The sequence below is a fragment of the Scophthalmus maximus genome, chromosome 6 (assembly GCF_022379125.1).
Source record: "Scophthalmus maximus strain ysfricsl-2021 chromosome 6, ASM2237912v1, whole genome shotgun sequence".
Taxonomy (NCBI): Eukaryota; Metazoa; Chordata; class Actinopteri; order Pleuronectiformes; family Scophthalmidae; genus Scophthalmus; species Scophthalmus maximus.
In genome coordinates, this window is record NC_061520.1 from 23,064,294 (window position 1) to 23,075,923 (window position 11,630).

The window sequence follows — 11,630 nt, forward strand, 5'->3', positions numbered from 1 at the left end:
TGTTCATAATCATAATCCACGTTACAGCCAGTAGTCAGAGAGGGGAGCTGCAGGCAGCGGAGCAGCTGTTCTGAGCCACGTCTCAAGGACACTTTTAAGCTGAGTCACTGTCCCCCTGTGTGCAACGGTGTGTGTGTGTGTGTTTGTAAGGACATGGTCCAACTAGATATTATATACAGGCATATGCTTCTTCCATCTATTTGCATGTATTTGCACTATATAGTAGAAACAAAGGAGCAAAAAGAAACCAAAAAACTAGATCAACGTGTCAGAAAAATAGGTTATATACTGTGGCCGGCATGGTAATGGGATATGGAATGACAAATTATAGAATAAAAACAGAATGTTAAAAACAGACGTCTGAGTGAAGTAATGAACTCTGGAATGGTCCAGCTCGTGACAGCCTGCGTTTCCCCCCGAGTCAAGTGCGATAAACTGTGTCCTTTACAGTCAGCAGCATCACCACGTGTCAGTGACAGGTACAGCACCTGCTGCTTCTCAGAATGCGTCACCCACTCGCAGTGAAGACTTCGAGGAGCCGGGGCCGGAGGGAGCTATTATCGAAGAGGAGGGAGAGCACAGCTGCCGCATCCTATGAACTGATCTAAAAGGAAAACCAGCAAGAGGAGGAAAACTGAAGACAGAAGAGTCCTGACACGGTCAGGTCACCTTGCTCATACGCATCTGCATGACGTCTGCAGCATCATCCTCTATTTCTCTCTCTCTCTCTGACACGCACACACATGCAAACATAGTCCATCTTGTCTAGCCCTCCATCTCAGAGAGCCGCCACGACTCATCGACCCGTCTGGAATCAGAGGGGAAGCCCCCCCGGGAGTGACACCAGTCGCCGAAACTCTTCAGTCAAGCCTGTGTCAAATCGGAGTCCCTTCACACATCTTACGTCCCGGGCGTTCCTCTCATCGAAATGAGGAAGGGGCTTCACAGTGGTCAAGCTCACACAGGGCATCAGCACAGTAGTGAGGAGACGGAGAAGGACATGTGGAGGGAGAAGGAGGAGAAGGAGAGGCAGCACAGGAGGGCTGAGAAGAAGCTGCTGGCCTTCTGGATGTCCCTGTCCCACAGGACCTGGACCTTCTTCAGGCCCCGCGAGAGACCCAGCTTCCAGCGCTCCACCTCGGCGGCCCGCCTGCTGAAGAGTGAGGCATGAGAAGACAAAGTGCGTGAGTGTGTGTGCGTGTGCGTGTGTCTGTCTGTGAAGGTCTGTCAGTAGCATTGTTAGAAGAGGCCTCACAGGCCTTCTGTGAATTGTGTATGTGTGTGTGTGTGTGTGTGTGTGTGTGTGTGTGTGTGTGTGTGTGTGTGTGTGTGTGCGTGTGTGCGTGTGTGTGTGTGTGTGTGTGTGATTCATTGAAGAGTATGACAGCAGCTTCCTCCGCCTAGTCCTCCACCATTTGCACAAGTGCGCTGCTGCAAAAGATAGAAAGGCGAAGGGCAACACAACCTTGTAGAGTCTTTCTTTCTTTCGTTAAGACGACCGTTTTCAGCAAAGAACCATCACCTTTGACTTTCAAAAGAGCATGAAGTGAGACCTTCGGAACACTGGCACAAAACCAGGAAATCCTCCTCTCTGCCTGGATAGCGTTCCCTCATTTGAAATGGATAATTAGATCCCTCTCAGACCAGCTTGACCAATTCGATACAAACTGATTTGGAGACACATCAAGCAGGACCTTTCAGACATGGATGGGTTAACAGGGAATAGCCATGGTGGTGACCCACCTGACTTTGGAGCTGCGTTTCCAGGGGAGCAAGCTGAGGGGCTTCACATGCAAACTGACCCGCTCAGTCCATGGCTTCCTTCCAGAGAGGTCACGGACGATTGCAGCCCAGGTCCTGGTGCCGTACCTGGTGTCCGGCCTGGGCATGGTGGCAGCTGGGATACTCATGGATACAGTGCAAGTATGGGAAAAGTGGTGTTTCTGACAGTCTTGTTTTTCAAGCACTTAAACTAGACACAAGACGGGTTTACATGTTTCTTAACACTATGCTATGAATATGATATGACTTCATGGTTTTTAATAAACTCTGCTGTTTTCCAGTGGTCAATTTTTTTTAATGGTGACATACTGGAAGGCAGAGGGAGTGAGAGAAATGGATGCATGAATATGACACTTATGTGATTAATCTGTCCTCTAAGGATGATCCCTGCAAACAAAAAGCGCTTGAGGAATTAAATTATTTCTGTGCTAAATGCAACATCTCACCAACAGGCGACATGACTGGCAGTCTGCATGATGCAGCCGGTCAGCCAGCTGCTAGCTGATGCATCAATAGCCAATAGATCAGGTTTCACGAGAGCACAATCCATCCTAAATTCTTTGCTGCGAGTGAGAGGTTATGAGAAGCATGATAAGCTGGTTTGAAAGAAGTGACCTACCAGGCCTCTGTGACCCGCACATCATTGTCCGTGGCAGAGTTGCCTTGAGAGTAATGTGGGGGCCAGGTTTTGACCCAGAAATTTCAGATTTTTTAAAGACTGCTATTGGTCCAACAATGTTATGGGAGTGAAATGCTGAACGGGTAGAGTACTCAAAGCCCCTGTTTTTCTCCATTACTTGTTTAATGTTGGTACAGTAAATTCACGTTGGTCCCGTCTGCTTCTGTGAGAAAAGCACAATCAAACCTGCACATATGTAAATTATATCATGGGGAAGAGACCAAAGTGTGTTCAGATTGTCAAGCATGAGCGAATCGCCCAGAGTAAGAAGCTGTAAACAGGCTCTCAGGACTATACATGGCGTCAGTTACTGTCGGCAAACATTTCAAAGAACCTTTGCAGAGCGTTTCAGCGATGAAAAGGATGTTTGCAATGTAGTCGGAATAACATTTTGTCCCCCCCCAAAAAAGGAGCTAAACTACAATTCCAGGTTAATACACTATTTCTGGTGTGTGTTCTGTTGTTTCACTGTGATGTATCTAAGCCGGGGGCTGTATTTGACCAGCTCACTAGGACCAAAACTCACGGGCGGCTGTGGTGTTTTTTTCAGCACTGGGAGGTGTTCAAGGATATCTCAGATGTTTTTATCTTGGTGCCGGCCCTGGTGGGGCTGAAGGGGAATCTGGAAATGACATTGGCATCCAGACTGTCAACAGCAGTGAGTGGAAACATTCACAAACATACAGCACACGTACAGAACATGCAAATGCACTCAGAAAGAGAAGGAAAATATTATTTTATTTTATTATCGATGCAGACTCTAGACAAATCAAAGCATTATCATTCTGACTTCAATGAAACCAGCAGTTAGACTCGACTAAAAGATGTCAGTATATTCACACATGTTTGAGCAAGTTTAAAACCTTTCCCAATAACTTATGATTTGAGAAATGTGATCACGTGAACTCGCCTGCGTCCACAGGCCAACACGGGGCAGATGGATGAGGCCCAGCAGCAGTGGAGGATGGTGCTCTGTAATCTGGCTCTCATTCAGGTGACACACTCATCCATCCTATTAATAACACACTGCATCACTTTGCTCAGGGCAATGCAATTTCACTCAAGGAGCTTTGTCGCCATGGTCGTCCTCCCACTCCAAACAATTCACTGAAGTTTTGATTCCTAGATGGTTTGTGCAGAATTTTTGTGCACATGTATATTCCAATCCTCACACAAATACCAAGCATCACACACATAACAGCCTGAATAAATAAAAATGGTGACATATGATGTGAAAATCACCTTTGCAGTGTTTGTGCACAAATGTGTGTATCTGTGGAGCCTGCCAGCCCACAAACTGTGAAAAAATACCATTTTGTGAGCTGGCTAAACCCTACAGCCTGGTTCTGAACAACTGGTTCAGATTTCTCTCCCACAGTTGGACTATTTTGGGGTAACCCCGCCTGCAATCTGAGAGGTTTGACATTTGCCACACATCCTGAAATCTGTTGACCAATCACAACAGACTGGGCCAGCTGGCCAATCACAGCAGACTGGGGTTTATTGGGAAGCGGAATATAATCCAGGCATTTTAGACAGAGGGTGAAAAGAGGAGCGGTAGGACTGTGCAGTATGAGAACACTGATGTCTTTTATGAACATTAGAGCATCTGAACCTTTTCAAGTGGTCACCTTAATTAAAAGTATGAACCTGAATATGAGCCTAATATGTCACCTTTAGCATTTTACCTACAAATTCTTAACTTCAACTTCACAGATCTGATCATATTCACTTTCCACAAGCGTCCTGTGTATGCACATTTTTAAAAACATTTATGACATTCTGTGTATTTATTTACGGATTGTTAAATCTGTGTGCACCTGATTCACATGGATCATATGACATATAACCTGGATGTAGCCTTGTAAAAAGTTTTCAGTTTCAAATGGAAAATAAAGATTGCTATGGTTTACAGGTAAGATTAGATGATATACAGCATCCTCCTCTGTAATTTAGATTAACATTTAATTTAGATTATAATTTTTTAACTCAATCTCTTTGGCAAAACTGAATGGTAAAGAAAGCTAAGAAAAGGAAACAAAACTGTCTTACTTTATTTATCAGAGGTGATGATGATGAACTCTCTGTGTAAATTCCTTCCTGTCAAACTATTTCTGCAATAGTGTTGTCTTTTTACCTTCTTTTCTATTTTCTTTCATCATTTACCTGTTGAAATTGTCTTCTATTTTTTTCATTTCTAAGACAAACAGATATAGAAACATGTAGGTAATCAGATATATGGACAAAAAATGTACATAGAGAGATCTATAGATTGAATTCCCCCTTGTACTGTCCTCCCTCCCCAGACGCAGGCCACGGTTGTGGGCTTCCTAGCAGCCGTTGCAGCAGTGGGTCTCGGGGCTCTGACCAGGGGGAGAGTTGATGTTATCCAGGCTGCCATCCTGTGTGCCAGCGGCGTCACCACTGCTTTCATTGCAGCACTGTCTCTAGGTCAGACACTGACACAAGCTACTGCAGAGAAACAAGTGGCTGAGAGCACAGAGTAGACTGGACAACAGAGAGGGCAGCAGAGTTTTTTGAGCCCAGTGTGTCAAGTCTCCTTCTTGTGCTCTGTCAGGTCTGGTGATGGTGGCCGTGATCATTGGCTCCAGGAGAGTGGGCATAAACCCGGATAACGTGGCCACACCCATCGCGGCCAGCCTCGGTGATGTCACCACGCTGTCCGTGCTCGCTGGGGTCAGCAGCCTCTTCTACTGTTACAGAGGTCAGAGGTCACACACACATCACGTCAGCACATGCAAGGGCAGTATTTACTGTGATACAAAGGGGTCCTTGAAAAAGGATAATTAAAAATTCTTACTACAATCACTACAATATTAAAAATATTGTAGTGATGGATTATTTCAGCAAGAAGAGTGCAGCACAGTCAACAAAAGATTCATGCAGCAGCAGAAAGTCATCTTGAAACTATTACTGCTGTGTTTATTCCTTCTTGTCATGGTCAGAATCCTTTATTTCAGATCCACTCGCATCAAAAACATTTTGCCTGATTGATTGTGTGCTATGTTGTCCTGCAGACATGTGGTGCCTACCTCCTGTGGTGTGTGTCTTCTGGCTGCTCCTTATCCCAGCGTGGGTCACCATTGCCTGCCGGTCTCCACCGGTCAGAGAGGTCCTGAAGTCAGGCTGGCACCCAGTCATTTTGGCCATGTGCATCAGCAGGTAAGCCGACAGGCTGACAGCTGCAGCAGTTTACACCGGTATCCCACTGGGACTCAATGATGTATGTTGTCTCCTTCCCAGTCTTGGTGGCCTGATTCTGGATAAGACAGTGAGTAATCCAAACTTTGCAGGTATGGCAGTGTTCACGCCGGTCATCAATGGTGAGTAGAAAATGAACTCCATGCAAAAGTAATCTCATCCAAAAGTAATTTAAAAGACCTACTGTTAATACATAACCTTAACCCACTTAACCATAACTTATTATAAGCAATACATAAAAACTTGATCAACTGATTATGCACAATGACATTTTAAGCATAAATTAGGATACTTTTATCAAAGAATTTTGCATAAACAGTTAATGAATGCCAACACAGTATAAAATAAATGAAGTATTTTCTTCTTCTTTATGCATGCATACAATCAGTCACAGGAGGTTTTCATGAGTGGATTTTAGATCTAAGTTGAGCTTGCTGAACTTGAACATTTTGAATGCAAATCAACCCAAATATGTAAAACCCAATATGCTGGGAATCATTTTTTTGGCAATCGCACATCTTGAACTTGACTACTAACAATTTCAAAGAGGGAGATTAAGACGACATGAATCAGTGCATGGTTTTCAAAGTGAAATGTTTCTATATTCAGTACAAAACTTAAATTTCAACACTAAATTCCATCTAAGTTAATGGTGATTACAAGTTGCTTATAAGATCTTGATGGCCATTATTTGCATTGTACCACATTATTGTGTTATAGTGTGGTTTATTAAGCGTTCATTTTGGGCCAAACAATCTAGAAAATATTATGTGGATATTTTTCCCAGGAGAAGTGACCATATCAACCTGCTGGTGGCACTAGAGGACAAGTCAGGGGATCATCTAAGTCAGTACATTTATCTAACAACTGTAGTTGGCAGTTAGTTTAAAAATTAAAGTGTTTTCAACTGACCAGGCTAAGCAGACCTGGAGTCTGGTGTAAGGTGGGAGGAGCTGTGTACTTGCATATGACAATACTCTATGGGAGAACATTTCAGTTCCTTTGATTGCATCTACATGTTCCCTCACTTACAACTTTCCCTTGTAATTTAGTCCTACAGGGGGTAGGACATGTGAGGAGAGATGCCAGGGAAAAAATGCAAAGAGACAGGAAATGAGGAAATATGTTTAGAGAAATTAGAGGTCCTTTCATCTGCCTCTGATGACATCAGCACAGTGGAGTATTCACACATCATGTAGTTCAGCTGAAAGTCTTCCTCAAAGTATGGTGTCGTCGCGTATCCTTGCTCCTCAGAGCAGGACTCAGAGCTTTGAGATGTCCTACAAGATTGAGGCCTGGAACGATTTCGGGTTCAAACAAGGATCAAAGAGCAAGAAGTACTAGTACTCAGCCGACACTTTCTCAGACAGGGTCCTCATTTCAGAGAGATCGAGAGATGAAGTTAGGACAAAAACTATGGTGACTTCTGACTAGGATAGATGCTATTTTGGATACTATCCCTTTAACTGAAGTTGAAACGATAAGTAACCTCTCTTCCATCAAAATTCATGATGACATATTTTCCTTAAGGAGCAAGCTGAGCATGAGTTTATGGTGTTTTAACAGTCTTAATCTTTGAAGGATGATAATTAAGCCTAATAATTGACTCCATTTTTAAAGAAAAAAGCCTCATGCTAACTGATGTCATGTGAAAATTGCTGGAGCATGCAGGCACCCAGCAGCTAATCCCATTATTTATAATTCCTGGCGTCTCCACACCCTTGACAGTGAGTAAGTAATGGTGCTAAAGGCTAAGTTCAACTTTTAAAAGGGCTCCGGATACGAACTGTTAATCAGTCACGATGTGTGAAAGTGCTGCTGAAGTTTTGCAGTCTCCTCCTTGTCAAAGGGACCTCAGCAAAGAACATGGGGCCAGATCTTCACTGACTGAAGTCCGTTGCCCTCAAAGTGGCATACTAAGTAGAGAGCAATAACAATGGTCTTTACATAAACCACAAGCCTGATCAGAATGCCAACTACGCATTCACTAGCTCCCGTTTCCGCAGCATCTCTGCCAGCTTTGGTGATACCAAGGTCTCCTTTGCCATCCAAGAGCAGGAAGTACATTTGCATTCCAATTCATGGCTCTCCCCTCCTGCCCTGTTGACCAGAATCACTCCTCCTGTTCTGCTCTAATGGCCCATGTGCTTTAAAGCTCTGCACGCCAAAATGAAATGGGTCTGAGGAGAAAGCGATCCTTCAATGAATATAGCATAATGCCTAATTACCTTTTCCAGACATTCAGAAAAATACATCCCATGGAACTCGATGAGTTAGGGATAGTTGCTGAATAGATTTCAAGGAAATTTATTGTTTGGGATGGTGAACTATTTTTCCAAGTGATTGTACTTTTTATTGCACTGAAGCTGCTCAGCCAAGAGGCTCTCTGAGGAAAGGAGAACAATGGAAACAGTTGGACTACAAACCTGTATTCAGCTCAATTTTAAAATGCAATTTTAACGACTAGTTTGACATTTATGAACTATTTTTAATTATCATTTATTAATGGCTCTGGTAATACTTTAATCGGTGGTCCCCTATGTCCATGCAGGTGTAGGAGGAAATCTGGTGGCCATCCAGTCCAGCAGGATGTCCACCTACCTCCACTACTGGACTGTTCCTGGAGCGCTTCCGTTTGAAATGAGTGCAACATGTCCTGCTCCCCGTGATACTTTCTGCTCCTCAGGTAAGATGCAGAAACAAATAGTAGGTGCTGTGCACAACTGCAGCTCTTTGCCAAAAAGTAGATTATATTCTAAATCATTTAACGTGACCATTTGCCGGAATTATTTCATTACAGTGTCTGGATCCTTTCTGTTGGAGACACTTGTGTTTGATAGTCCATACAACAGCCTTCATAAGACAATTCTGAAATTAGAGACAGTGTTATTTATACTGATGAGATGATTGTCACACAGCCTTGTTTTAAATGCTAATGGCAGAGGTCAAGGTCTGGCAAATTCACAGCCAACATGCTTTTTCTTTGGTAAATACCACGCGAAAAGAACTTGAGGGTTTGACATTGTGGGAAAAATGTGTAATCACTTTCTTAACACTCTCAAACGAAGCACCATTCAGCAGCTTAGTTTAGCGTCTCTTAACTTAGCATAAAGACAAGAAACCGCGGGTGAAACAGCTTGGCTCTGGGGAAGATATAAAATGTTAATTTGTGAAGCACTGTAGGCTAGCATGTGTTAGCTACGCTAACTTGCTGCTGACTCATGCAGGCCCAGAATAACTCTTTAAGGAAAGAAATAAAAGTAAACCAGAAATAAACCAGGTTTATGATGGGAAATGTTGGCGAATTATGCCACTGGTTCGAGATAGATGCATCCATCATAGTTTTTCACAGGATTACCATTCATCTGAAATGAAAAGCATTCATGGTTGACAATTCTACGCATAACATGTGTAAACAGATAACAGCAGATAGCTAAAAATCTTTGATGCTTTTCAGACACAAAAATGTATATATATATATATATATTTATTTATTTTTTAAGTTAAAAGATGCTGAAAACACTACTTCTTGTTTTGTGTTTACCCAGATGTGAACTCCAAAACAACCAGAGTCCTGGTCGCCCTGGTAGTGCCAGGTCACCTCCTCTTCCTGTACACCATCCACCTCCTGCAGGGAGGCCACACTACCATGACACCCACCTTCGTCATCTGCTACCTGTGTGCAGCTCTGCTCCAGGTCAGATAACCCAATAGAAACCTGATTACTCTTACAAAGACACAATTAAAATGTTCCTTTTTTTGAATGTTCTTTCATTTCCACAACTACTGTCATTATCCAGGTGGTGATTTTGCTTTACGTGGCCAGGCTGCTGGTGCGCTGGCTGTGGCGAAGGGGACTAGATCCAGACAATTTCTCAATCCCTTACCTCACGGCTCTTGGTGACCTGCTGGGGACCGGCCTCTTGGCTCTGAGCTTCAGACTGACTCTGGTTGGCTCAACTGGGGCCAGAGGTTGATACTGATTGTACTGTTTCCTATATGCAATTGGCTAAAACACACTGCATTGGGGGCATTGAGGCAAGTTTGGCATTCTACCTGTGCCTCAATATTGATTGCACTATGGGACATTTTGAGCACAGACAAGTGTTTTTTGCAAGCCCATATTAGACAAATGATCACGCAGAGAATAATGTAATTTGAACCAACAGAAATATATCCTTTGCTTAATGAATGAATATGTTTGTTATTATCCAAGTGAACTGTAATAACCTCTCACTCGGCTCTATTCCACTGGTGTTATTAATGTGATGAGTAACACTTACCTACTAATTCATGTCAAAATGGCTGCCATGAAAAAGGACTATTACCCCCAGTTTTCATATGGCTCAGCAGCACTGATATAAATCTGCCTCATAACTGTACAGAGGAGACAGGAAAAAGGAGATTAACTGGAGTTCAGTCAGAGGCCGAACTTCACTAAACACAGACAATATGTTGCTTTCTCCGTCATTCCATAGAAACTGTTCAGGTTGGACATTGGATTTTTATGTTTTAGACCACAACTATATATCATTTTTATATACTGCCTTGTTTTTCTCTTTGGGCTCCAAACTTGACAATTTTCATGGAGACACTCTTCCAGTTTACAGTTTACATACAGTTGGCATATTGGGCTGGTTGAGGTAAATAAATACCAGTTGTCAATTTCATGCAAATTTCACCCTAATGTTAATCCAAACACACTTTTACAGTTGTGCTCCAGTTTTGTCTGAAAACCTGAATAAGTCAATTCTGGCAGTTGTTTGGTTGACGGTAAATTTATAAATTGGTTTAAGAGCGATGTCAACAGTGGCATGTGTACACAGGCAGGGGGTCGGAAGCTTCTCAAAATGAATGAGAGCTTAAGGGGAGAAAGAATAGCAAAAAGTGTTGTACAAATGCAAGGAAACTGCTCGGACAAATATACATTCTAAGGTCAAACAGTTCCCACTGTTACTGTGTTTAAGGCTGATTAATGCATATTCTGTGTTTGACATTTGCAGAGATGGTGAGAGGATTTAGATCGACACAGTTTGAGTGTTCTGAGGTTTGAGAGCACACAGAAGCGAGATTTTAGTTGGACAGATTATATTATTCCTTTGTGGTCATAATTAATTCGCAAAATTGAACCTGCTTGCAAAAATAGCTTTTCATGCTCAAAATATTGCTTCTAGGCCGAGGATTGGGGGACACATATTACAATGAATAGGCTGCAAAAAGAAAAGTGGAAACAACCTGGCTCAAAATAGAAAGAGAGGCTGAAGCCAGTGTGAACTTTTTTTGCACACAGCTGAGCTTGGCTCTGTAGAAACATCATTGTCTAAACTGGAAAAAAAGTGGCAATTCTGAAGAACCACCCATTGTCAACTATTAAAATGTTAGATGGCTAATGTTTGTATTTGTGCAATAATAATATATATGTAGTGTAAATGTATATCAACATAAACCAGATGCTGCGCTGTCTGGAGGAATGTTAAGACTTTATTGTCTTTATTTTAATGTAGATTTGTGCCTTCAAACCGTGATAGGCCTTCAGTTCTCAGAGTTTGATGTTGCAAAACCTGTAATAGATATTTTATTTTCGTGCAGCACAGTGCCACTGAATATATCCTGTTGTTTATCTGTCTCTATGCTACTTTGTGTTCAAGATATCCACAATACAAAGATTTCTTTATGCTATTTTTGTGTAGAAATGACTTTGTAAGCATCTTGCTGTATGGAGCCTTTTCAATTGTTTGATATGCACATTCAGACAGTCTTCTATGCAGTGATAGCATTTAAAAAATAGCATCTAAAGATTCTTATTTTCACAGCGACATCAAGCTTGACTGGAATTTGTATTGCCATCACATTTGTAAAAACTTCTAGATGACATCTTTGCAGCCATGATTTGTCATTGAAATAAAATGAAGGACATCTGAACAGGAGTGTACCCAAGAATCAGGAA

General features: G+C 42.4%; 1 protein-coding gene across 2 annotated transcripts; it reads left to right on the plus strand.

Moving 5' to 3' along the window:
- Positions 1-510: 510 nt before the first annotated feature.
- On the plus strand, positions 511-11,610 carry LOC118309621 (solute carrier family 41 member 1-like). 2 transcript variants are annotated; one of them, XM_035631968.2, is made up of 10 exons: positions 511-659; positions 3,012-3,119; positions 3,384-3,455; positions 4,768-4,912; positions 5,040-5,186; positions 5,500-5,644; positions 5,726-5,805; positions 8,235-8,369; positions 9,232-9,380; positions 9,484-11,610. In XM_035631968.2, exons 2-10 carry the CDS (start codon positions 3,090-3,092, stop codon positions 9,658-9,660), a joined length of 1,080 nt encoding a protein of 359 aa, XP_035487861.1. In that variant the 5' UTR covers positions 511-659; positions 3,012-3,089; the 3' UTR covers positions 9,661-11,610. The 2 variants fall into 2 exon arrangements, with proteins under 2 accessions (XP_035487861.1, XP_035487860.2); XM_035631967.2 differs by lacking the exon at positions 511-659 and adding an exon at positions 1,721-1,923.
- The last annotated feature ends 20 nt before the right edge of the window (positions 11,611-11,630 follow it).